At 39.8% G+C, this 27,753-nt stretch overlaps 1 protein-coding gene and 1 non-coding gene across 2 annotated transcripts; both read left to right on the plus strand.

Annotated features, from left to right (window-relative positions):
* Positions 1 to 1,050: 1,050 nt before the first annotated feature.
* On the plus strand, positions 1,051 to 27,489 carry Tmf1 (TATA element modulatory factor 1). The gene is given in 19 exon segments (XM_038319818.1): positions 1,051 to 1,294; positions 3,681 to 4,885; positions 6,605 to 6,708; positions 7,975 to 8,098; positions 10,534 to 10,639; positions 11,330 to 11,431; positions 11,434 to 11,470; positions 11,980 to 12,167; positions 12,633 to 12,787; positions 16,006 to 16,098; positions 16,473 to 16,629; positions 19,599 to 19,669; positions 19,672 to 19,799; positions 20,588 to 20,657; positions 20,864 to 20,956; positions 22,553 to 22,654; positions 22,904 to 23,056; positions 24,042 to 24,167; positions 25,114 to 27,489. Coding segments are annotated over 19 exon segments (3,300 nt in total). The 5' UTR covers positions 1,051 to 1,152; the 3' UTR covers positions 25,258 to 27,489.
* LOC119808570 lies at positions 17,891 to 18,021 on the plus strand. Its single transcript, XR_005284494.1, has one exon. It is a non-coding gene; the product is annotated as a small nucleolar RNA SNORA36 family (small nucleolar RNA).
* Positions 27,490 to 27,753: the final 264 nt, after the last annotated feature.

Genomic DNA, 27,753 nt, shown 5'->3' on the forward strand with positions numbered 1-27,753 from the left:
GTATAATGTTGCTTGTATGTTTTCTGGGCTGACCATCTGGTATTAGATAACCAACTGGCGTGCTCTTCCTGGGGAAGGCTTGTTTCTCCCATTCCTACCATTAGCGTTCCTCACTTGCCTCTAGTTCTTTGTGTAGGATTTTCACAAGGGGCTGAAACTCTGGATGTCTGTATGACATTTAGCTTGTAAATGCTGGTAGAATTTTTTCCTTTAGCACTATTAGACCAAACAACTTCTAACTGGACAAGGAAGGCCATCGACTTTAAGTTTCCTTTCATGACCAAGTGTGGGAAAAGTGCATTCAGGCTATATCCTTTTTTAGCAATGTGCACAATATATACTGATGGGTTATAATTTGTTGCTTCCCAAGTGTCTTAGCCCCACCAAACCGCTATTACAAATCGCCATAAAGTGACTGTTTCACAGACAACAGAAACTTGGTGTTTACAGTTCCAAAGAGTGGGAGGTCCAAGATCAACACAGCTCTTGTCCTGATGAGGGCACCTACTTATGGTTAATGACTGGCATGGCCTTGGTACGTCGTGCTTAGAGAGCAACGACACTCTGAGACCTTTTAATTAGGCATTTATATTTTTTGGCGTCACCTCGTGACTCGGGAAGTTCGTAAAAGGCACAGCCTTTGACAGAGGAGTGGGCTGATGAACGTCAGTCATTGAGATTACAGAACTCAATTTCGAGGAAGGTTGTCTCCTTCGTAAATGTACAGGATTTGGAGACAGTGCCCATAAAGTCGGGCATAAAGTATTTTTCGAGTGCCAAGAGAAATGTGAGGCCTAACCGCTGTCTTTACTGAGAGGCACTTGCGGCTTGGCTCGCTCCGGGAATTCCAGGCGTCGGCGTAGACCGCGCCGGTGCACAGAGAGCGAGCACAAACCTGGAAAGTCAGCCCTCAGAAACCGTCACTAAGGTGTTCCTCTCCACGCCCACTCCCGGATGTGGCGTCACGCCACCGCCTCTGTCCTGGGCGGAACTCGGCTCCCGGATCTGGGGGTTGTGTACGTGGAAGGGCGGCGCATGCGCGCCGGCGCCGGGCTCAGCTGTGCGGGAGGCTGCGAGCGGCCGCGGGAGGCGGTGGGCCCTGGCCACCGCTGAGGCCGCCGGAGCCGGCTGAGCCGGCGCTGAGGAGGGGCCATGAGCTGGTTCAACGCCTCGCAGTTGTCCAGCTTCGCCAAGCAGGCCCTGTCTCAGGCCCAGAAGTCCATCGACAGGGTCCTGGACATCCAGGAGGAGGAGCCGAGCGCCTGGGCCGAGCCCATCCCGTACAGCGAGCCGGGTAAGCGGGTACCGGGGAGTCGAGCCTGCTCGCCGTCAGACCCCAGCCCGCCTGCCTCGGCCCCGGTGCGGGTCCTGCTGATCTCAGGTGTCAGCTCACAGCCTGTCCCTGTCCCAGGCTCTTCCTGCAGGGTTCTGAGCACAGCCTCCTATCCCCTAATTGCTCCGCGTCTTCCGCAGTTTGCGTCCTAGGTCCAAACTGTAAATTCCCGGAGTCAGGGAGCCCCGCGGGTGGCACTTAGTGAACACTTGACGCTTTGAGGCACAGACTTTACAAAAAACTTCCTCGTCTTCAAAACAACCCGAGTCAGGGCCGGTAGTATCCGTGTTCTACAGAAGAGCTAAACGAAACTCAGAATGCATAAATAGCTTGCTTCAGGTGAGGAACAGAATGTACTGGGGATAGTACCGGGGGACTGTGTGCTTGCTCCAAGAGTGCCCAAGTGTAACACCTTTTCTGCAGAACAGGTCTTTCAGATTGGCGGAAATGGCTGAAATTGCTCTTTCGAGGGCCCAGTTGCTTGTGTCCAAGTCGGAGGGGTTCTTGATCAGTTTCACGTGTGTAGCAACAGACACCTGAGTACCAATTATTGGCTGAAAAGAGTACTTGATCACCTTCTGGTTTCTGGTTCTTTGTTAAAGGCTCGGAGTTCAAGTTTGAACCATTGATATATTAGTTTATGTGTGTGAAGGTATGTCATGATCTCCTTTTCTGTGTGTGACATGACCTTGCTGTAGCGTACCTTGCCTTTTGTGGTTGTACCACATAGTCTGAGTTACTAAACTGAAGATCAAATAAGTTTCAAATATACTCTTTCCCCCCAACCCCCGAAATCTGAGACATGAATAGAGCTGTATAATTTATTTCTAAGGGCAGGTTATCTGGAATGGAGTCAAGTTTACATAGATGCTATTTTCATTGATCACCAGTTGTGTTTTGGATTACAGAATGACTTTGGTCTGAAGAATGGGAGAGTTTAGGTGAATGTGAGTTTCCTGTCACAGTTTGCAAGAGACTAATTGAAATCCTAGAATCCACGAGGATGATAATTAGCTAAGTAGTAGCCCTAATCGAACTGGCCGACCTCAGCTAAATAGCATATCTAATCTTGCTTTAAGCTTTGTTTTCTTTTTCACACGTTGAACAAATGACTGTAAAAATTTGCCCCCAGCTCAGAGTTTCCTCAACACTTCATTTGAGGTAGTTTTGGAGCCTTATTTAAAGGACAGACTTTGTTAAGGGGCTTCTTGATTGTTTTTAGGAAATCCCCAGCTAATGTGTGCCCTTGCCAGCAACTTCTAATTGCACATAATTTTGGTGATTTTGCTGCTCTGCTTTTTAATTTACGACAAAATATATAAAGAAATACTTCAGGTTTGAAAAGAGAGGAACTTCCAGACTAGTCATTAAATACATAAATGCTGCGGGACAATGATCTTTTATCCTGTTACTTGTATTTTTTGTAATAAAATGCTGATTGGCCAGTAGCCAGGCAGGAAGTAGAGGCAGGGCAATAAGAATTCTGGGAAGAGGGAAGTTTGAGTCCGTAGTCCTAACCCAGCCGCAGAGGAAGCAAGATGTGACTGCCTCGCCGGAAAAAGGTACCAAGCCACGTGGCTAATACAGACAAGAATTATGGGCTAATGTAATTTATAAGAATTAGTTAGTGAGAAGCCTGAGCTAATGGACCAATCAGTTTATAACTAATGTAGACCTCTGTGTGATTTATTTGGGACACAGCTATGGGACCTGTTGGGACAGAAACCTCTGTAACTGGGACTTAACGGCTGCAGGACCAGGTGGGACAGAAAACCTCAGACAATACATTAAAGTGGATTTATTCACTAGAACTTACTGATCACATCAGTTTATATGATTTTCAAAAAAGACCATCTTCACTATCTCAGGTTCAGTTTTGAGTGTTGTCTGTTTAGCTTATAATTAAGTTTTATTATTCAATGTTACAAGAATAAAATGATTGTGTGGCTAAATAGTGCTGTGACTACGTGTGGCCTGTTAGTGAGGTTTTGAACTGTTTGTGAGATGAATCACATATCTGGGACAGGTTATAAAACGCATGTCATTACTTTAAGCATGCTGGGAGGGGAATAACATACTTGCTTTGGGTGGGCAAAGGCAGGCGTGATCTTGTACTTGTTCATAGACCCTCTCAGGTCAGCCTACACTGGTTTTACTCTGTTAGGCCAACGTTAACCTGGAAACTAATCAGTGATGCTGTAAGCAAAGAGTTCGGCCGCTTCAAGTTACAGAGTGTATTTTATAGGGTTTTTTTTTTTTTTTTTGTCTCTCACATGCGACCTGATAATGATTGAAATATTAATGCTAGATAAGTTTTATTTATTGAATTAATTTATTTTTGTCAAAGGAATAAGTCTCCCAGTGAGTGGAGGATGGGATACATCAACCTGGGGATTGAACTCAAGCACTGAACCTCAGAATCCACCAACAGCCTCTCCTAAAGCAATTACAAAGCCGGTTCGAAGGACTGTCGTCGATGAGTCTGAAAATTTCTTCAGTGCCTTTCTCTCACCATCAGATGTCCAGACCATTCAGAAAAGTCCGGTGGTATCAAAACCTCCAGCTAAGTCACAGCGGCCAGAAGAAGAAGTGAAAGGCAGTTTACAAGAATCCTCATCGCCTGGCCTGTCCAGAACTCCTGAAACAGCTAAGTCAGAAGTGCGAGAGACTGTATGTGTCTCAGGAGAAACCCCGGCTGTGGCTACTCCATCACCTGTACCTGAAGGAAAACATGGAGAAACTGCTAGTCAAGAGTCTGAAGTGAAGGTGCCCACTGTGCGGTTGAAAGCGTCTGAAGGTATAGTTAATGTAAACACATCAACAGAAGATGTGTCCACCACCTCCACCCAGTCTCTCACAGCAGAAACTAAGGATGTGACTTTGGAACCTAAGGAACAAAAACACGAAGACAGACAGAGCAATACACCTTCTCCTCCTGTTAGCTCCTTCTCCTCGGGCACTTCTACCACCAGTGATATTGAAGTCTTAGATCATGAAAGTGTAATAAGCGAGAGCTCAGCTAGTTCAAGGCAAGAGACTTCAGATGCAAAATCCAGTCTTCACCTCATGCAGACGTCATTTCAGCTGCTCTCTGCATCCGCTTGTCCCGACTACAGTCGCTTAGATGAGTTCCAAAAGCTCAATGAGAGCTGCTGCTCGTCGGATGCTTTTGAAAGGATAGACTCATTTAGTGTGCAGTCTCTAGATAGCCGGAGCGTAAGCGAGATCAATTCAGATGATGAGCTGCCAGGCAAGGGCTATGCTTTAGTGCCTATAGTAGTGAATCCTTCAACCCCAAAGACTAAAGTAGTAGAACCCACGGAAGAAAAAGCTGAAGAAGAGGAAGGAAACGAAACGTTAATTGCACCTTCTGAAGAAGCAGAATTAGAGGAAAGTGGCCGAAGTGCTACTCCTGTTAACTGTGAGCAGCCAGATATGCTGGCTTCCCCTGTGCCAGGAAATGAAGGAGATCTTGTCTCTGGACAGGCCACTGATCAGTGTGAAGCTGCTGGGAGTCAGCAGGAGGCACTGCCTGAGAAAGATGTTTGCAAGGTAACTTTAGTGTTTGGGTTGGGCTGTGTCGGTGATGAAAACAGTTTCATGCATGTGTGGTGCTTTGAAAAAGTCAATCTCTGGTCATCTAATTGTAGCAGTTAGGACCTCAAAATGAATAATATTTATATTAAATTATTTGAAATGTCTGCAAGGCAGCTATGGTAGAATAAATAGATCTGAAAACGCTTCACGTTTCCATTTTGCATCTTTATTGTTGAATCTTTATCCCTTTAAAATTCTTCTATGCAGTATATATCCTCATGTCAGTTTGCAAAGGACTGTTTATGTCACAGGTGTCATGTTAAATCAAGCTGAATGTTACTATTTTTTTCTTATATCAGAATGTTTTATATGTATATACTATTTATGGGAAATTTTAGATTTTGTCTAAATGGATACTTTATATGAATATACCATTAATGCTTTTCTGTGATTAGTATTCTAATGTTGATGTTTTCATTGACATAACTAGTCTACTTACAGTGTTTTGGCTTGGTTTCTCCTTATGTTAGTTTTGATATCTGCTGTTAATAGCTATCCTACATGAATGAGGAAAGGAAATACCCAGGGACCAAAATTAAAACTTAAGAATGACAAATGACTGCTCCCTAATACATACAAGAGAAAATGCTATCCATTCTTTAATGTTAAATCAGAGCTTTGGTTTTTCCTGATCCTTAAAAATTAAACAGGAGCTGGCATCTTTAATAGGCTTCTAAAAAAAAAAAAATATATATATATATATATATATATACACATACATATATATATATGTATATATATTTATAACGTGGAGAAATGTACTGCGAGTGCTCATTTTGCTTTACCACCATTTCTGAAAGCAGCAGATTCTGTTTCCTGGGTTTAATATTATTCAGGAACACAGCATCATGTTATACTTTTGAATGAATGGTAGCAACCATGGAGTATATGCTGATACCTTGAATCCCTGAAAGCCAGCACTAATTACTGTTGATGTTTTCAGTATCTTTATGAAGGTAAGTAATTTTTAGCCTGTCCTGACTCAGACAAGGCTTTTTTGAAGCTAGAGAGGCACTTTTTCTCTCTTTACAGCTAACTTTATCACTGCTTTAACAAGACCTAAGGAATGAGATCAGAGAATTGCTTCTGTCATCTTTGTATTGATACATCCTAGAAAATTCAAATTATATGCCTATGGGTTTTTTAAAGTATTTTTATTTTTAAGTATAGTGGATAATAATAAAAAAAGTTACATGTTCGGGTTAAAGAATAATAAGAATACCGAGGGCTATCTCGCTACCACTAAACGAAGATCTGAAGCATTATCAGACGTTTGACTTTGTTTGTTCAATTTTACCTACCTTCCTTCCTTAGTGGCAATACAAATAAATTATCCTAGATTTTTCTGTTAGAAAGAAACTGCCTTAAATCTTCTTATGTATGTTTTACCTAGTGTGTTCACCACATGCTTCCTCTAAGGCATACCTAGTAGACTCTTCTGCATCCTCAGATAGGTAGCTGGTCAGCTGGTACTGCCTGATTGTTTTGTGTGCGCTCCCCCCAGTTCTGTGCTCTCTGCTTTGTGCTCTCCTAACAGTTAGTTAGAGTTGTTCTGTGTTTACTGTGACCTCAGCTTTGGTTTTTGATTTGTGAATGACTTATTGTTCTTTAGCTGCATAACTAATGGACTTTTCAAAGTCAAATGATTGGCTTGTGTTTGTTCTCTTTATCCAGACTCTTGAATTTCTGAATGAGAAACTAGAGAAGAGGGAAGCTCAGTTATTATCTCTTAGTAAAGAAAAAGCACTTCTAGAGGAAGCTTATGATAACCTGAAGGAGTAAGTATCCAAAGTCTGTGAGTGATTTCACACTGCATATGCAGGCCAATGTACTTTGATGTTTTGAAATTAAAGTGTTTTACACTTTGGGGCTGGAAAGATGGCTTAGTAGTTAAGAACACTTGCTGCTTTGCAGAGGACCAGTGTTTGGTTTCCAGCATCCTCATAACTACAAGGGTAGCAGGCTCGTATGTGGTATATGTACATAAATGCATGCAAACACTCATTAAATAAATCTTTACAAAATGTTTTGCAGTTGAACTTGTTTATAGTCACTGAAAATTGCATAGTGTTCCTAATGTTACCATATTTAAAGTTTTTTTCTCAAATTATCTTTACTATATTACCTTTGACATTAAAAAATGTTCCATATATGTATTTTTTTCTCCTAATTCTTCTTTTAGTATTAGAGATTTAAAATATACATTTGCTTTCATCTTAGTTTTACACATCTAATATTGGTGACATTTTCACCAGTGGATTTTGTTTGTGGTTTCTTAAGATTTATTTATAGGGCTGAGGATACAGCTCTGTGGTAGTTCATTTTACTAGCATGCACAGCACTGGGTTCAATCCTGAGCAACACCAATAAATATATGGAGTAAATTTAGCAAGTAGTTTTTCTTCGAAAAAATAATTGGCTGGCTAGGCATGATGGCACACATCTGTAATCCCACCAGAGAAGCAGAGGCAGGGGGATGAGTTAGAGAGGCCACTTGTACTATATTGTAGGACCTTGTCTTAAAAACAAAACAGAAGAAAAGTTACTAGACCTCACACAGCTCTATTTTAATATAGTCTATATTGGAGAAAATGCCATCTGCATTTTGGGAATGAACCTCATTACTTTTGGACTATATAAATGATGTAGGAGGGTCATCTGTCTATCTGTTGTTCCATTGGTTAATTAATAAAGAAAACTGCTTGGCCTGATAGGTCAGAACATAGGTAGGCGGAGTAGACAGAACAGCTGGGAAGAAGGGAAGTGAGGCAGACGCCATAGCTCTCCTCTCCAAGATGGATGCAGGTTAAGAATCTTCCCGGTAAGCCAGGACCTTGTGGTGGCATACAGATTATTAGATATGGGTTAGTCAAGATGTGAGAGTTAGCCAATAAGAGGCTGAAGTTAATGGGCTAGGCAGTGTTTAAATGAATACAATTTGTGTGTTGTTATTTCAGGTATAAAACTAGCCGGGTGGCGGGATGCAGCCCGCCGCTCCTTCTACATATAAACAGTATCTTCTTTCTCTTGTATTTTGAATCTAGTGAAATGTTCAGAGTAAAAGAAGAAAGTAGTAGCATTTCTTCCCTCAAAGATGAATTTACCCAAAGAATTGCAGAAGCAGAAAAGAAGCTCAACTAGCCTGCAAGAGAGAGATGCTGCTAAGAGGTAATCTAATTAAACTCTGTAAAACTCCATGAATGGGGGCTGGAGAGATGGCTCAGTGGTTAAGAGCATTGGCTGCTCTTCCAGAGGTCTTGAGTTCAATTCCCAGCAATCAAATGGTGGCTCCCAGCCATCTGTAATGAGATCTGGCACCTTCCTGTGGTGTGCGGGCATTCATGGATTTAATAAATCTTAAAAAAAAAAAAAAACTCCATGAATGAACTCATATTTTGTTATTAGAAAAAAAAAACAAATATTAAAAGCATATATGTACTATGTTAACAAGTTAATTATAGATTTTTGTTCTATTAAAATTGGCAGATTTGATGCTTTAAAGAAGTCTAGGGACTGGAGTGTTGGCTCAGTAGACTTTGAAATACCCATTGAGCAAACATGAGGACCTGAGTTTGGATCTCCAGAACCCATGTAAAAGCCAGGAATAATGGCCTCTGTCTGCAGCCCCAGTGCTGGGACCAAGGGCTGAGAGAGAGGTGAATCCTTAAAAAGCTCATTAGCCAGCCAGCCTTGACAAACTGGTGAACTTTAGATTCAGACATGTCTCAAAATAAAATGTGATCAGTAGTCAGTCACCTGGCATCTACTGTCTTCCATAGTTGAGCACACAAATGTGCACATTCATTAAAATTTTCTTTAAGTGGGTATTTAATGTAATATATGAAGTGTAGTGATGAGATGAGCAGGCCTGCCTTTCGTCCTGCCCGGCTCCTGCATGACTAGCTTAGCCCCGGAAATAATAACATATAAATTGTATTCTTTTAAACACTGCCTGGCCCATTAGTTTCAGCCTCTTATTGGCTAATTCTTACTTCTTGCTTTAACCCTTATTTAGTAATCTGTGTAGCACCACAAGGTGGTCGCTTACCAGGAGAGATCTTAACCTGCATCCGTCTCGGAGAGGAGAGGCATGGCAACTGCTTGAAGCTTCTGCCTGACTCTGCTTTCTTTCTCCCAGAATTCTGTTCTGTCTACTCCACCTACCTAATTTTCTGTCCTATTAAAGGGCCAAAGCAGTTTCTTTATTTACCAGTGAAAGTAACACATAGACAAATGACACTCCTCCATCAATGAAGATAGATATATAACAAAGATCATTAAGAAAACTAAAAGTGCTAATTCCATCAGAATAAGTAACAATGAAACCTGAATGATGCTGTGTACATTTTAAAAAGTAATCATTAGCTGGGCAGTGATGGTGAACGCCTTTGCTTTTAATCCCAGCACTTGGGAGGCAGAGGCAGGCAAATCTCCATGAGTTCAAGGCCAGCCTGGTATACAAGAGCTAGTTCCAGGACAGCTAGGACTGTTACAGAGAGAAACCCTGTCTGGAAAACCAAAAACCAAAACAAAACAAAAAGTAATCATTAGTCCCATGGATCATTTTCTACTATTTCAAACATTCATGCTTCTCTAAATACAAATTAAAAGTGTAGTTTATAGTGATTCTATTTTGGCGTATGTAATATTGGCTTGTTCTGACAATCCTTATCTTTGATGCTGTTGGCATTTAGGAGGCTAATTCTGTTATGGCTAATCTATTGTGTTGTGTATGCTTAGCAGTGTCCCCTGGCTTCTCTATGTTGCTGCAGTAGTGTCTCCCCCCCCCCCCCCTTAGTTGCTGGGGATCGCCAGATCCCTTGGGCGCCAAGCCATGCCTCTTCAGGAGCTGCTGTTGTGGGTGTTCCAATCCGGAAGCCACTTACAGACTTCCTTTGTTAACTATGGCTGTTAGTTACTGTGCAAGTCCTAGCTGTTACTAATAACTTAGTGGATGCATTTGACTTGCTTTCCCACTTTATTACTATTTTTCAGTGTCCTACATTTTAATTTCTGTGTGTGGGTACATGTGTGGGGGTGTGTGCAGGTGCACTCACCATGCCCACTACAGCCTACATACAAAGATCTGTGGATCCTGTACATTGAGTATAGGTCATCAGGCTTGGTGGCAAGTGTTTTTAACCACCAAGCATCTCCTAGGACCCCCGTCCTACTTCCGACTAATGTTAATGGTAATGTATTGTTTTACTGTGTGCACTCTTAAACGAAGTCTCATACCTCTACCTGCCTGGTTGCTTTAATTAGTTAGCTCACTTCAGACACTGGCAGTAACTTGAGACACTTAACCAACCTCTTCCTGTCCTATACTGCTGTGTTCCAAATGCAGAGCGTGGCCTAGAGAGATAGTGAGGGACAGTATAGGAAGTTATTTTACTCATATTTCCATGTTTATATAACTGATGAGTGTGTGCTTTTGTGTGGTATTCAAAGCTGTTTCTGTGCCTCAGTTAACTAGGTAAGTAGGTGATTCAACTGACAGATTATGGGATGCGATTATGGGTGGCTTCTTCAAATGGGAAAGCTGGGGAAACATCCTAGAATGAAAATAATTCTTTATGATAACCACAGTTTTTTTTAATTAGGAAGTGAAAACCATAAAAGAAGAACTTGCCACTAGATTAAATAGTAGTCAGACTGCAGACCTCTTGAAGGAGAAAGATGAGCAGATTCAAGGGTTAATGGAAGAAGGTGGGTGTTCTGTTGATTATTAAAAATAGTCTAAGAAAACTTGAAAACATACTATGTATAGTGTAGTATGTGTTTTCTAATACAATAGTGAGGCTGGGTATGGTGGTACAGACCTGTAGTCCTACCACACAGGGAGCCTGGAGGGACCTGTTGAGCCCAGCCGGTGAAGATAAACTTGAGTAACCAGCAGCCGTCCTCAGAAAAAGAAAAGAAGGGGGGTGGCAAGAGAAGGGGGAACAGGAGGAACGAGAAAAAGGAGAGATTATGAGAATGAAAACACGGAAGGCGTGGACTTAACCACACAAGTGGCTTGTAACGGTTTTTGGAGAGAATGGGTAAGAAATATTAAAAGAAATACATGCTGTGTAGCTTTTAAAATATGCTGTAAGCTGCTATGGTGGTACACACCAGTTCATCCCAGCATCTGGGAGGTCGAGTTGCTGAGTTTGAAGCTAAGATCACATGAAGACTGTTATTGTCCGTGTTTCTTAGAATCCTTTCACATAATTATTTTAGTATTCATGATAATTCAGGCTCAAGTGAATTTTAGCACTTAAGTTTAAAATTGTTATGGCATTAGAAAAGAACTCATGGATGCTACTGGTTAGATAAAGCTTCTATGCAGAGTCTTAAAGAATCACTGTTTTTTGGCATTTATGCTCTTTTTTTTTTTTTTTTTATAATCACCAGGAGAAAAACTTTCAAAGCAGCAACTGCATAATTCTAACCATCATTAAGAGTTAAGAACTAAAGACAAAGACAATGAAAATGTTATTGCAAAGCTGAACAGAAAAGCAAGGAGCTGGAAGAGGAGTTACAGCATTTAAAGGACAGGTGACCGACAGTCAGTGTTCTCTGTTTATAAGTTGTGTACTTCCTGCAATTTACCGTGGCTTGTGGGGCATTCAGAATGACTGCAGGGTTTATAGACTCATAGGTAAATGAATAGCTAACGTCACTGTGGACCAGACACTAGGACATGACACGAGCAGCTTGAAGGAGATTCCATCGTAGTGGGAAGGTGTTGGCAGGCAGCATGTGTGTCGTATGACACAAGTGTGTGCAGCAGCTGTTGTGACTGTGCCACCAGTAGGAAGTAGATGAGGCGGGGGGACTGGAAGTGGGGCTGAGCTGACCCTGAAGGCCTGTTCTCCAGTGGTCTATTTCCTCCAGCCAGAGGTTCCACTGCTTTTCAAAGCACCACCACCAGCAGAGCATATGTTCAGACGCAGCTCTGGTGGGCAACTTTCCTGTTCAAGCTATACCCAGTTTAGAAGATTCTTGGCATTAGTAACCATGTCATCAATTATTGAGAAGTGTTCTTGTCTGTTTTGTAACATAATCCTTGATGGCAAAGAAGAAGTTGAGAAACAACATAGAGAAAAAATTAGAAAACTAAATTCTGTGGTAGAACGCCAGCGGACGAAGGATCTTGGCCGACTTCAGGGGTAGCACTAGTCAGTTATTTGGATGAACGTGAGAGAAAGAGCCCGAAGTACTCAGGCTGCCCTAAGATAGGTGCATACAGGTATGAAATATGCAGTGTGTTTAGAATCTGTTATCTCAATGGGAGATTGAAGAAGTCCGTTTTCTTTATTTTTTAAAATTACTTTATATGCATTGTATTTTGCCTGCATGCATATCTATGTACCACATGCCCAAGGAGGCTTGAAGAAATTGTTGATCCTTAGAACTGGAGTTCAGCCGTTGTCAGTTGCCATATGGGTGCTGGCAATTAAGGTCCTCCAAAAAAAAAAAAAAACAAAAAAAACCAAAAAACGGTCAGTGCTCTTAAATACTGAGCAATCTCTTTAGCTATTCTCTTTTCTATTATCTGATTGCTAGCAACGTTTATAGATTTGCCCTTGAGTGAGTTAGACAAAGCAAGTTTAGCATAGTCCTCATAATTATAAGGTGTGCTTACTGTTATTGTGAGATTTCTGTGGTACATAGAAGTTACATTAGTGTGGGTTTGTGTCTTCTTTTGCAAGAGAACTTACTGATCTTCACAAAGCCAATGCTGCTAAGGACAGTGAGGTGCAGGAAGCTGCTTTGAGGCGTGAGATGAAGGCTAAGGAAGAACTCTCTGCGGCACTGGAGAAGGCCCAGGAAGAAGCCCGTCAGCAGCAAGAAGCATTAGCGCTTCAGGTAGGCAGTGCGTGGTTAAAGTCACCTTTTATGTATCTGTGCGTGTTTCTGCAAAGTAAAACAGTTCACTAGCAACTGTGAGTCTGTTCTTATATGAGGTATATCTGGTAGGCTTCTGAGATTATGTTACTGGCATTTTAGAGTACTGGATTGCACAAACTTTACTTACATGTTTTTTTAAAATGCCCTTAGTGCAGTAGTTCTCAACCTGTGGGCCACGAGCTCCTTGGGGGTTGAACAACCCTTTCAGAGGGATCACCTAAGACCATCAGAAAACACAGATATTTATATTATAATTCATAACAGTAGCAGTATTACAGTTATGAAGTAACAATGAAATAATGTTATGGTTGGGGTCACCACAGCATGAGGAACTGTGTTAAAGGGTCTCAGCATTAGAAAGGCATAGAAACAACTGCCGTTAGTGGGGTGCACATACCATAGCCGTTATTGGCTTGGTTTTCCTGTGAGTTTGTGTATATTTGTGGAGTACATAATGTGGGGGACATAGCTCACTGGTAGAGCCTTTCCTTATATGTTGCAGAATGCCCAGCACTGCCAGAGGAAGGAGAATTTTATGAAACTAGGTATCCCCGCTGTCAGAGAAGTGTATATGCATAGAATTAAAACATACAGTTTCAGGAGACTACATTGTACAGTTTGATTCTTAGATGTATTTGTACATTTCTGGCAATTCATGAGCCTGATGAAAGAAAAAAACGTTTGGAGCACATGTTTTTCAAAATCAAAATTTCAAAAATGTGAGTGATCATGGTGTATGCCTTTGAATTCCAGCAGTCAGGAGGCATGGCAGGCAGATATCTGCAAGTTCGTGGCCAGCTTAGTCTATAGAGCAACTTCCAGGACAGGCAGGGCTATGCTAGAGAACCCTATCTTGAAGAAAAAAAAAGAAAAAAAAGTCATCAGATATTGACATCTGAATACAACCATTGGCTATCAATTAATGATGCTGGCTGTAAGTATTCATCATTACATTGTGTCTGAGTTTTCAGCGTAGGGGTCTGACCAGGGCCTTTTGTGTGCTGGCAAGTGCTGCCCTACTTGGCTGCAGCTGCATTCCACAACAGGTCTTATGTATATGGATATCTAGCTTACCCAGAAACTGCTAAAACCAAAAGCAAAACACACAGGACTCTCCTCAGCAACCTCATTACCTTTTGGTTTTGTGTTTTATATTTTTGGTGGATAAATTAGAGTTGAAAGTTATATAACAAATACGTCAGACAGCATTTGCTTCTGATTTTATCCCTCTTTATTGCTGCTCTTTGGCCTATGGTCCCAGTGTTTCTGTTGTAGATGCAGGAACTGCATTATGTCTGCTTTTCAGTCCAGTCGCCCAGAGCACGTTTGTCTCCTCAATTAGAGTCGAACGCTCCTGCCGTTTCACAGCTTTCTTTATGTTCCTAGTGGGATGTTGTTATCTTCTGTTTAGGAACCTTGTCTTCACCGTCTGTCCAGGCTATGCTGATGGTTGTGTATCAGTAAGCTCAGAGTTGTAGTTTTATGCCACTTCACTATGAAATTTTCAGTATATTTTGATGGTTTTGGTTGTTTCAATGTTTTTGTTGTTGTCAGTCATGCCATAGTCCTATATGTCAATGTATTTCTGCCCTCCCCCGTCAAGAAAATGCACAGAATATTACTATTTAAATCTATTTTAAATCAGTGGACTAAAGCCATGGCTCAGCAGCTGAGAACTTAACTGCACATCACAGCTTATAACTGCCTATAACTCCAGTTCCAGGTGTCCAGTGATTCTTTCTGACCTCCACAGGCTCTTGTACACAGTAGCACACATGCATACATTTCACACACACACACACCCACACACACACCAATTTTTAAGAATTCTTTAAAAATTCTCTCAATATAATAATAAGAAAATTTGAGGGAGTAAGGAATAGAGTATGGGTTGGTCATTCTTTAAACCACCATGCTATATATGGATTGCTAATTTGTATGGCCTCTGTTACACACTCATCTCCATCTAGTTTTTTTATATAATTGATAACCATAGATATTAGATTCATTTAGGATGGAATAATATCTTATGCATCAATTATAATTTTTACCAATCTTTTTTGGCTTTTTTTTTTTTCCTGAGACAGGGTTCATCTGTAAGTTTTTTGGAGGCTGTTCTAAAACTAGTTCTTGTAGACCAGGCTGGCCTCGAACTCACTGAGATCCATCTGCCTCTGCCTTCCCAGTGCTGGGACTTGAAAGGTTTGTGCCAACAGCCTGGTGATTATAATCTTTAATTGCTTATGTTCACGTATCAACATTTGAACAAATTGTAATACTGAGTCTATTTAGAGCTCTCGTTTTTATTTTGTTGTTGCCGGGCTTGCTGCAGGGCAGCTTCTGTATGCTCCATAGAGGAAGTCTTCAGGAACTATAATATACCAGATAGAAACCTGACAGCATTGTTTAATTACTTAAATATGATGCCACAGTAGAGAGTTACAAAGTATACAAGTGTATATGGCGGCACCTTTCTTGTTTTTGTTCTGAAACAGTGCTTAGACTGTTCGGCAAGTGACCTCAGCCGCTCTGTCTTAGCCTCTCCCCAGTAGCTGTGACTGCAGGCCCACACCATCGCACTCTGGCTGTGACTACAGGCCCACACCGTCACACTCTGGCTGTGACTGCAGGCCCACACCGTCACACTCTGGCTGTGACTGCAGGCCCGCACCGTCGCACTCTGCTGACACTTTGCTCTTTTAGTTTTAGTTTTTTTGAAAGTGTTTAGATAGGGCCTACTATATAGCATAGATCTTTCTGGAACTCTCTTCTACATAGTCTAAGCTGGCCTGGGACTCGAAATGTTCATACTAAAATCACAGGTTCATACTAAAATCCACCACATTTAGTGTAGTGCCTAGGTTTTGTTTATTTACCTATCTGTTTATATCTCATCTAGTTCTTATCACATCCTGTGTTTTGGCAAATGTTTATATATACATGATCTCCCCTCTACTTTATTTTCTGTCAGTGTTGTATATTTGTGCATGTTTTTCTTTGGCTAACAGTGCTTTCTTAAGAAGAGAGAATATATTTATAGCTCTGGCATTGCTTAAGGAGCCGGATATGTGCTCATTGTTTGGTGTGAAGTGTCATACATACAAAGTCAACATAAATGTCATCAGCATGAAGTTACAGCCAGTGCTCTGACAATAAGAGCGTTGTTTGTCTTGCAGGTGGGGGACCTTAGGCTGGCACTACAACGGGCAGAGCAAGCAGCTGCCAGGAAAGAGGACTATTTACGCCACGAGATCAGTGAACTTCAGCAGGTATTGTCACAGCTTTCCCAAGCACAAGGTCAAACGTGTGTCTTCCTGAACTAACATGATCCCTGGGCTAGTATTCCTGTATTGAAAGCATTATTACCTTGCCTGCCATTGGATGTATTTTTGTACCTTATGTGAAGCAAAGCGATCCCCTTGGGGAAAAAAAAAGAAAATTTCTTAATTTTGTTTTAAAGGAAGTAATTTTATTATGATAGATTTGCTATATATTCAGTTTATATGTTTTTAGTAAGAAAACTAATACTTTTTTCTGGAAAAATTTTCTTTTTTTCAGAAGTCTAACCAAAGTTTAGGTTTGCTGGCGTTTTTAGTGATTTTGTTTCTGTCAGTGGTAATAACATGAAATTTTTTTGATTCAGAGACTCCAAGAAGCAGAGAATCGAAATCAAGAGCTGAGTCAAAGTGTCTCATCAACAACAAGACCGCTGCTTCGGCAGATAGAAAACCTGCAGGCAACTCTAGGGTCTCAGACTTCATCATGGGAGACGCTAGAGAAGAATCTTTCTGATAGGCTTGGTAATCTCTTTAGTATTTTATGTTTGATTCAGGAGGCTTTCTGTCCTGTGTGTAGAAGTAGGATATTGGTATGTCATTGAAATTCATCTGATCTCATGGTGACATTTGGGGTCTAACATGTATAGATTTGTCTCCCCCATTTTCCTGCTTATATTAATACCTCAATCATGACTCTTCTAAAGCAGTTGGTTTTACTTATACAGTGTGTCAGATACTTTACTGCTTGCCATTTCATTTGTGGGGGGTGGGTGTGTATGTGTGTGTGCATGCGCAAGTACATGTGAAAATGTATATGCAAATACTATGTGCATCTGTGTAGAGGCCAAAGCTTTATGTCTGGTATCTTCCTCAATTGCTTCTCCTTATCTTTCCCCTGAACCTGGAGCTGACAGATTTGTCTAGCCTGGCTGGCTAGCAAACTACATGCATTCTCCTGTGTCTGCCTGCCTAGCTGTGGGACTGTATATATGCCTACACTTGCCTTTTACATGTTGCTGGGATTCTCAACTTGAGTCCTTGTACTGACATTGCAAGCACTTTACTAAGCTATCTCCCCAGTCCCGATTCTTTTACTTACTTTTATAGATGGCTAGACAAATCTTTTCCTTGTCCCTCATCCACTGCTGCATCTGTCCCCTTTCTAGCTTGTCTACAAGAATGTGGGCAGTAGTGATGAGATACAATTCCAGGTAGTAGTAGAATTCTAGGAGCAGAGGCAAGTCTGAAGAGGCTCAAGATGAAATCCTCGAGGAGAGGTATGATAGAGTTTTAGACTGCATATCTGCTTCCTTATAGATACTTCTTGAGCTCTTTCTCGCTGTCTTAATAAGGAAGCAGTGTCAAGGTTCTCTTTAGTCACATGCAGGTAGTATGTGTCTATCCTGGATATCCAGAAGCTAACAGGCTCAGGAGAAATTCATGCATACCTTCTGGTTTTCAAAACTCCCATGTTTGATGGGAGATGTCATGTTCTACTGACAAAGCATATGAGTGAGGGCCCGGAGAGAAGGGTTTGCTGTAGTATTGTGTGTATCTTCCATTGGCAGCAAGACACTTTCCTCCAGACTCTGTCTTTGAGTGACTCCTTGTTAGTCATGGGGTGGCAAACTAGATTCTTGGCTTTCAAGTGGTATTTAGTGGACCATTGGAAGCCTTTGGAACTGCTGTCTTGTTGACAGAGAAGTTCAATTAATAGGTGCATAGCTCCTTCAGGCTGCCCTCATGCAAACAGGGCCTCCTGAAATGCACATAAAGGTTATCATTCCAAAGTGTTGAGTTCAGTTCAGGGCGGCTTCCCTGTTCTGTTAATTAAACTTTGGGACATTGAAGTTGGCTGAGGGGAATGACTGAATAGAGAATATTGCTCTATTCATATACTTCTGGTCTACACAATTAAGTAAAATATGTTTTTAAAGCATTATTAATGTTTTGAAACTTTATTCTTTTGGTTGTTGAGTGTTAGTCTCTGGAATGTCTGTTCTGTAGTTGGATTAACCATATGCTTGGGGAAGGCTATCTTGGCTGGTTTCAGGTTTTGACAATTACAGATAAAGGTACTGCAAGTGTAGGTGTAAATTTTCATGTCTCTGGATGACAGACTAAATATGCAGTTGCTGGGCCATATGGACATTTGTGTTTAGTTCTCAGAGGAAATGCTGAACTGTGTCTATACCTGTGGGAGTAATCCAGTTGGCTCACAACTGTGACAGCATTTTGGGTTGCCCCTGGTTTGTAAATTTATTTGTTTAATCATTTATTTACTTACTTTTCAGAAAGTCTTCAGAAAATCTCATAATTTTAGTTTTCATTTCCTCAGTGACAATTGATGTTGGACATCGTTTTGTGTGCTTATTTTCTACTTGTCTACCTTTAAAATGAACTGTTTATAGCCTTTGTTCATTTTTTGACTCAACTGTCTATATTTTCACTTTTGAGAGTTTTATTTATATTCTAAGCACTAAACCTACATGTATGACTTGCATTTTTTTTCTCCCAGTTTGTAGCTTGTTTTGTCCTTTTATTTAGAAAAGAGAAAAGACAGGGTCTCAAGCTCAGGCTGACCTCAGTCTTTCTGGGTAGCCAAGGACGGCCTTGAACTCCTGGTTTCCTGCCTTTATCACTAAGTCTTGGGTTATAGATTTGTGTACCACCACTTTTGGTTTATGCAGAGCTGGAAATGGCCTCATGCCAACATAGTTGGTGTGAGCAACCAACTAAGTTATATCCCTAGCCCATTGATCTCGTCTCCTACAGCAAAAGTTTAAAATTTTGAAGGACTCCATTTTATTGATTTGTCTTTTTGTAACTCATGTTTGGTGTCAAGTCAAAGTAATCTTTGCCTGACCCAAGAGCTTGAAGATTTTCTTTGGTGTCTGTCAACCATTTTGAATTAATTTTCATTTATGATGTTTTGTGCATTTTCAGTTGCTCCAGAGCCATTTGTTGATTCACTACCCTGTTACTGAATAACTATTTTCAAACAAATATTCTTGTAGACAGAAGTTTCTGTCCCACCCGGTCCCACAGTCGTTCAGTCCCAAAGAAACACACAGAGCCTTATATTAATTATAAACTATTGGGCCTATTACTCAGGCTTATTTCTAGCCATGGTGTTACCTCCTTTTCTACATGTCTTGTTTCCTTGGTGACTGGCTAGCTGGGTCTCCTTGATGCTGCCTACTCTCTATATATCTCTGTTCAGATTTCCCACTTGGCTGTACTCTGCTAAGCCTTTGGCTGAAACAGCTTTATTCATTATCCAATAAAAGCAGCACACACAGAAGGACCTCCCACATCATATTCTGAAGAGAGCCTGTTAACTTGTGGATTAACTAAAGCTGCCTTCACTGTCACAGTTGTCTTGTTTTTGTCCGGGAATTTGAATCTTTAGAAGAGTGAAGCCAGAACCAGCCTGGTGTCTGATCTTTCCCTGACTTTGTGTGTATGACTTTTCTTCCTCCATAATCAGGGGGAATCGCAGGCTTTGTTGCCTCTGCAGTCCGTTGAAAGAGAACGCGCAGCTACAGAAGAACTCCTTGTCCAACAAAACCCGGTGCTCTTCGGTGGAAGTCACAGAATTCTCTCTTACGACAGGAAAACAGTAGACTTCAGGCCCAGCTAGAGTCAGAGAAAAATAGACTAAGAAAACTGGAAGATTAAACAGTCGGTGAGTATATTTGTATGGTATTCTCCGTGGTTCCATGACATTTTTAAATAAATCACTGCTGGAAAGTATTTTTGTTGGGTTTTAGCTTCATTGCATTGAGAATTAAAGAGGAATACCATCAGTGGTCCCTAGTGAATATGCACTAAGCTAGTGCTAGGATCCATTGCACTTTTTTGGAAGTTACATTGCTATTTCTGTGTTTTTCCAGGGAAAGTATTTGTTCCATTAAGAGTTTATGCTACCAACAGAAAAGAAGGGAGGCGGGAGGAGAGGGAGGTGACTGTGCGCGGGACTTGTTCTTATAGCAGTCTTCAGGCTTCTCTAAATAAGTATTTTGCCATTCTTCTCAAACCACAGGGTATAAAATCATTCATCTGAAATTATAAGGTTATAATGAGTGTGTTTCACCCTTGACGTCCAAAGAAAATTTACTGTTAAGAAAAGTAGTTCGGTAAAAATGAAGTGTCTACATTTCTATAAACATTCCATAGAACCCCTGCTTTTTTGCCACATTTGAGCTTGGAATGATGGTTCTTAAAATTACTGTTTAAATGTCTTATTTTAAATCTCAGAGGACTGGTAAAAAAAAAATGGGAAAAAGTAGAATTTTCACTCATGTTTTAGCTGATGGGTGGAGGGAGTGTCAGCGACCTGAAGTAGTTAGTGGAAAGTCTTTGATGCTGAGCTGGCGATAAAATGACTTATAAATATGTAACTGAAATTTTACAACTAGACGGTTTTTAATAGTCTGAACTGTCACCTTTTTTGTTTTAATTCCCTCTGGTTTACTAGGTACCAGGTTGAATTAGAAAACCTAAAAGATGAATATGTACGAACACTTGAAGAGACAAGGAAAGAAAAGGTATCTCTCTTAGTGTTCACTCCTCCGGGGCTTGCAGTAGAGCTGGGTGGGGATGGCATACACTGCCGATGACTAAGTTGGGTGATAAGGAAGCTTGTCTTTGGTGATGAAATGGCGGCTTGTATTTTACACTCTGAGCTCTGCAGTTGACTCATGGTGCCGTGGGTTAGTATCTCAAACTACCTAACTGTGTCTCTCTCCATTAGACACTGTTGTGCAGTCAGCTAGAAATGGAAAAACTGAAAGTTGAACAAGAAAGGAAGAAAGCCATTTTCACTCAAGAAGCAGTGAAAGAAAAGGTACTGAATTGTGTTGGTTTGAGTTGATTTGTATAGCTAAGCTGTTGTGGGCAACCATTGGTCTGTGGTCGAGTTGTACTAACGTCTGAAGACACCCCCCTCCTGTCTAACATGACTGTACTGATAAATTATGGGAGCATGGTCAGTGCTTTATGTAGAACAGATCTGAAGTCGTTTGAGTGCATCCCCACCTGTCTGTGATTGGCTTTGAATTAGATACTTTCACACTTTCAAATGAATTTTGTGGTTTCTCACTGAAACTAATGTACCAAATCGCCATAGGTAACTTCAGAATAGAACTGGTTTGTTCTGTCTTTGTGATTAGTAAATGTACTGAGGGTTTTGCTTTTTTAAAATTTACTTTTTGCATGTGTATGTATTTGGTGCTCATGAATATGTGTATGCATATTTGCATATGTGCAGGTGTGTTTGTGTCCACATGCATGTGGAGGCTCAAAGTTGACATTGGGTGTCTTCCTTTATTATTCTCTACTTTGTTTTATTGAGGCAAGTCTGTTGCTGAATCTGGAGCTAGCTGATTCTGGCTAGTCTAACTAGCTAGCTTGCTCCAGGAATCCTGTCTCTGCCTCCTGAGTGCTGGGATTACAGGCAGCCACTACATTTGCCTGACTTTCTGTGGGTTCTGGGGATCTGAACTCTGGTCTCCATCCTTTATGCACTAAGCCACCTCCTTAGTTCCTAAAGGTAATTTTTACAAAATGTGTTTACTATACTTGAAGTATTGTAACATACTGAGAGTTAGCATAATATGTTAAAATAGTAAACAAAAATGGAAATTACCTTTTCAGTGTATTTAGAGTTTTTGATTTAGTTTATTTTATTTGTATGGATGTTTGTCTGCATGTATGTCTGTTTTCAACATGCATGCAGTGTCCTTGGAAGCCATCAGAGGGCAATCAGAGTCCCTAAACAAGATTGTGAGTCACTATGTTCCAGCTAGGAATTGAGCCAGTGCTCTTAACTGCTGAGCCATCTCTTCAGCCCCCCAAGTATTTTGTTGTTTTTGTTTCTAATACACTAAAGTAAAATGATGAAGTCAGAAATTTCAGTAAGCTTAAGGGTACTTGATAATGTTATATAATATGAAGTAGGTACCTTCTGCAGGCATTTCAACCAAAGCTTTCTTATTCCGTTAAAAAAAAAATAAACCTGACTAATTGTGTTATATATAAATGGGGCAATGCAGGCTTTAATTTTAATTAAAAGTGTATTTATTTTGAGTTTATGAATAATCTTTTGTGCATGTATATGTGTGTGTGTGCCTGCATCCCATGATGTATGTGTGGAGATCAGAAGATAACAGGCTAGAGCTGTTTCCCTCATTTTAACCATGTGAGTCTTAGGATTGAACTCAGGTCAGGCTTGGCAGTAAGCGTCTTTACCTGATGAACCATCTTACTAGCTCAGCTCTTAATTTTTAAGTGCTTTTTATACTTCCAAGACGTCTTGTTTTGAGGGATTGTATTTATAACATTTTATGGAGAAATTTAATGCCTTTGTTTTTTGTTAATTCTAGAAATTTTTCTTTCCTTGTTTTTTGCTTCTCAATCTTACAGATTTTTTTTTCTCTCTAAGGACCACAAACTGTTTTCCGTGTCTAGTACTCCCACCATATCACGCTCGAGCTCTGTAAGTGGAGTGGACATGGCAGGGCTGCAGACATCTTTCCTGTCCCAGGTAAGGGCTTGTTCTTATGTGCTTAGTTCTACCTTGAGTGATGGTGCGGGAACATGCAGTGTCAGACTGTCACCATGACATTGTTGGGGAGGGGCTCATCAGAATATGGTGCTAATTGAAGTAAAGAAATACAGAAGATTTTCTGCTTTTGAGAAACTCATAGACATTTCAGATCCAGAATGAACAGGATCTTCGTTTGAACTTGCTAACAGAACGTATTATGTTTGTCTGTGTTCTTTGACTGCATAGGATGAGTCTCATGACCATTCATTTGGGCCAATGTCTACGTCAGCCAGTGGAAGCAATCTCTATGAAGCTGTAAGGATGGGAGCAGGATCGAGCATCATTGAAAATCTGCAGTCTCAACTAAAGCTGAGGGAAGGAGAAATTAGTCATTTACAGGTATTGAGAAAAACTAAGTCTGCTGCAGAAGCCTGTGAGATGCTGGGTCCCAGTGAGCAGTAGCCTTCGTTTCCACTTGAATTCTGAGCACATTGAGAAATAAAATGACTTGGTGACATAGAAAGCCAAAGTGTATCACATATGGTAAAGATATAAGCTAGAACCAAGTGAGCCTGTGACTGACTGCCCGGATTAGGCAGATTTATCTGCTCTATTGTAGGAAATGCTGGGTGCCCTGTGCCATTGGCCTGCCCAGAGAGGACCTAGGGACATCTAAGAGTAGGGATAGCCAACTCCCTCCCAGCATCTTTTCTCAACAAGAAAAAAGGAAGTGCTGAACCACCACGCTTGCGTTATTTTTCCCATAAATTCCACAGGAAAAGTCTTTCTTAACTTCTTCACTGCAAGGAGTTAGTGAAATGAAAGAGACCTGTACATAGAAGAAGCAGCACAAATAGGAAGGAGCTGTAAGAATTACTGCTTATGGAGTAAGAATTAGCATTTCTTAGTTTTCAGTGCTAAACTTACACACTCAAAATGAGTGCCTTTTCCTTTTCCATTTGAATATTGTAAAGTGGGTTGATGTGCATTGATGTAGCCAGTGTTGCTGTGCTTGAGAACCTTGTGTAGCTTTAGTAACACAACCTCTATAGCTGTGAGGGCAACACTGAGGTGTGTTCTCATTCCTCTGGCTTTTCCCAGTAACTTAGAATAATGGAAATGTGTGTTGTTTTCTCAGATTAGAGAAAAACATGGTTGCATTTTTTTTTAGACAGATCATTGTATTTAATTTCTTTCTTTCTTGCATAGTAATTCTATAAATGAATAACTTCTGAAGAAAGTCGGGCCCCTTTTCCTCATTGTTCAGCACTCTATGTTGATAGATCTTTTTCTTAAAAAATGACACAGTAAATATTTTTACGTTAGTGAGCGCATTAAACAAGATATGTTTTTATTGAAATAATTTTATGGTTATATTTCCCAGCTAGAAATTAGCAATCTAGAAAAAACTCGATCCATAATGTCTGAAGAGCTAGTTAAACTAACAAATCAGAACGATGAACTGGAGGAGAAAGTGAAAGAGATACCCAAGCTTCGAGTTCAGCTGCGAGTAAGTATTCTTCACTTAAAAATACATCTAAGATATTTTAATCCAGTTATTGAATATCATGTTGTTAGTTTACATAAAATGCATATGTTCTGCTTAGTAATTTTTTTGAAAATTAAGGAGGAAGTAGTTGAGTAAAGAATGTTAAAGATGAATCTCTATTATATTGTTACATGTCTAAAGTGTTTTCACGAAATGTTTAGTACTAATCAAAGAAAACAAGACTTTATGTGGTCAGTACTTACTAAAGCAAGCACGTGCCTCGCATACGTTATACTACTTGACTCACTGTTGCCTTATCACATTACTGTGACATAATGGAATGTTCTGCAGACTTGTCTTGTGGGATAAATGCCAAGCAGTACTTGACCAATTAGTCATGAAGACAAAAATCTCATCAAGGGTACGTGATGGGAAGGAGACTGATGAAGTCATATTTGGAGAGAATTATAGATTGTGTGGTGTATGTACATGTGTGCACATGTGCTGGGATGTGTGCTAGGAGGCCGTAAGAGGAAGTAGGTGCCCCCTTATCACTCTCCACCCTGTCATCCCTTCAGACAGAACTCTGATTGAGCCTGGAGCTCGCTGTTTTGTGGGGAGGCTGGCTGACTGGCCGCCATCCAGTGAGCCTCCTAGTTCTGGGGTTACAGGCCACATGACTTTTTTTTATGTGAATATTGAGGGTTAGAAGTGAGGTCCTCATGCTTGCTCAGCATGTGCTCGTACCCACTGAGCCATCTCCTCAGTCCTCCATTGAGGTTTCCAAAGAAGTTCCTCTTTTTGGCCCTGTATTCCTAGGTAGACTTGGTATAAGTTTAATTTTTTAAAAGGTAAGTTTAATCTTCTTAAAAATAATGTTTCGTTCAACTTGTGATTTTTTTCTATTGACTTGTAACAACTGTAGATGTTTGTATGATCATTAAAATATTATAAACATATTTTTTAGGATTTGGATCAAAGATATAACACTATTCTGCAGATGTATGGTGAAAAGGCAGAAGAAGCAGAGGAACTTCGCCTGGATCTTGAAGATGTAAAAAATATGTATAAAACTCAAATAGATGAGCTTCTAAGACAAAGGCTCAGTTAACTTGTGGAATTCGTACCCATCAAACTGAATGTAAACACTTAATATATAAACGCAGACTTCCAATAAATTCTTTTATAGAGTTAGAAAATGGAATTTGCTGTAGAGTGTAAAAAAACTTTTTAAAAAATTATTTTATAGTATGTAGTTATATTTACAGTTAAATTATTTTGTGCAATATTTGAATTTTATTTTTGAAACTATTCTTTAAATTTTTTAAGGCTTTTTTTGTGCCTTGAACAGCACAGAGAGTTACTACTTCATCCACATAGCAGTACAGCTAGGAAAGGAGGTTGCTGTCTTCATATTATTGTGGATATATAATTAATTGTATCTATAACTTATATGTGTTTGTACATATTGAGAGACTTACAGAGTAATGTTAACATTGAAACTTTGAAGTCTTTCACACTGAAATCTTCAACATATTTCTTGAAAGTGTGTGGAGTGTTCAGGTGGAAGGTTATCACCCTGTGACTAAATTATAAACAGAGATCCTACTTTCAAAGCAGAAGTCACACTGACATGACTAAAATTTAAAGAGTGATTTAAGCTTAAAAATATTTCCGTTTTGAAAAGTTATTCCATATGGCTTCCACAATGAGTAGGAACAGATGTAGATTCTTTTTTGGTACTTATCCAAAGAAAGTTATAAATATTTAATATTAAATAGGCATAATTGGATAGTGGGAAATTTTGCTTGCAGTAAATTCTGATAGATAGCATTAGTAGCAGGTAATTTTGAAGTATTTTACTACACTGTGAAATGAATCTAACACAAAAATCATTGACAAATTTTACTCTCAAAATTTAGTCAATTTACTTTTTAAAAACTACTTGCTTAATTTTATACAGTTGTATTTTATAGGGACATTAAAAATGAATGTTTTAAAACAGAATCTCCATAGTAAAACAGAATCTCCATAGCAAAACAGAAACATTATAGGAGTACATTTAAATTGGAGATTTTATAATTTTGTGTAGTTCAACATGTTTTTCTTGAAGCTTCAACAAGCAAAAAATAACAAAAAGTAGTATAGAATAGCTTTAGAACATAGTTCTGCCCTTCCAAATGTAACTCTGTTTAAAAGTTAATCAGGTTGTATTTTAGACCTGTAAAATATTTTAATTTTATTACTGAAAATTATTTAACTGCTTTTATCATAGCCCTTCTTTATCTGTTCTTCTGCTTTTTGTGGTTCTACGGTCAACAATAATTCAAAAATAAATGGAAATTGCAGTATATAAGTACAGAGTGTATGCTGTTCAGAGTGGCCTGCTGGCATTTGTCCAGCACAGCCACACCTCCTTGTTAGTCACTGAGCTATTGACACCTCATTCTACTGTCATGGTTTAGAAGTGCTTGTGTTCAGGTAAGCCTCTGTAGTGGCCCCAACGTGAAGGTATCAAAGGTGAGCCAGGAGTTCTTCCGTTTAATGAACGGCTGAACGTCACTGTTGGCTCTCTTACTGGAGGTCGGTAGCTTCTGCTATTTCAGATGTTCAGTGAGGGTCTTAGAATTGTCTTCCCTGCAATGAGAAGGTAGGATTTCAAATAAAAACTGTAAGTTTTAGTTACATTTTAAACAGTACTTCAGAACACGACTGTGAGTAGCCATCTTGCAGAATGGAGAGTTTGGGGTTGATTCAAATTGGCCTTATTTATGTTCCTTTTGTTCCACACAGTGTTTCTGTCATTGGATAGCTATGGTTTGTAGCATGAATAAATGTCCTTTTGGTGAAAGTCATGGTCATAAAACTAAGTTTCTGTATTGTGGTAGGAAGCCACCTCTTAATTTTTTTTCCAGCTTTAAAATGTTTAAACTGGGTGGTGGTGGCCTTTAATCCCAACTCTTGGAAGGCAGAGGCAGATGGATCTCTGTGAGTTCTAGGACAGCTTGGGCTACACAGTGAGGCCATGTCTCAAAGAAACCAAACAACAACAACAACCACAAAAACAACAAGAAGAAAATCAACTTTTAATATTTAAGGGCAGGATGACAAGTCTTGACAGCAATAAAAAAATGTACAGTTAGATAAAACTCAATTTCAAAATTCTTGGCAAGCATTTGAAACTGGTAGTTTGGGAAATATGAAATAGTTTTTAAACAAATAGTTTAAAAATGTGGCAGAGAAAAGATTTTGAAATTAAAATTTCATATATTAAACTCTAAATGTTACAATATCAACATTAAATTTTTTTGGTCCTTACTAATAAAATCAGCTACACTTAAAATCTTAAAGTGTTTTCAACTTATTTATAAAATGACACACAACCATCTATATCTACCATATTGTCTGCTTCACCTACAAATTAATCGCTGGTATTCATACTGCTTTTATTTTGACTAGTATATATTTAGACCTTTCAATACATTTCAAGTTGATTAGGGGTACTGAATAGATTTCCTGATAATTCAGTAGGTAGCCAAATATTTATTAAATATTGGTTGCTCTCTCATTAAACTTATTTGCTTGTATATTATTGAAAATTCTCTAG

This window comes from Arvicola amphibius, chromosome 2, assembly GCF_903992535.2.
Source record: "Arvicola amphibius chromosome 2, mArvAmp1.2, whole genome shotgun sequence".
NCBI classification, from domain to species: Eukaryota; Metazoa; Chordata; class Mammalia; order Rodentia; family Cricetidae; genus Arvicola; species Arvicola amphibius.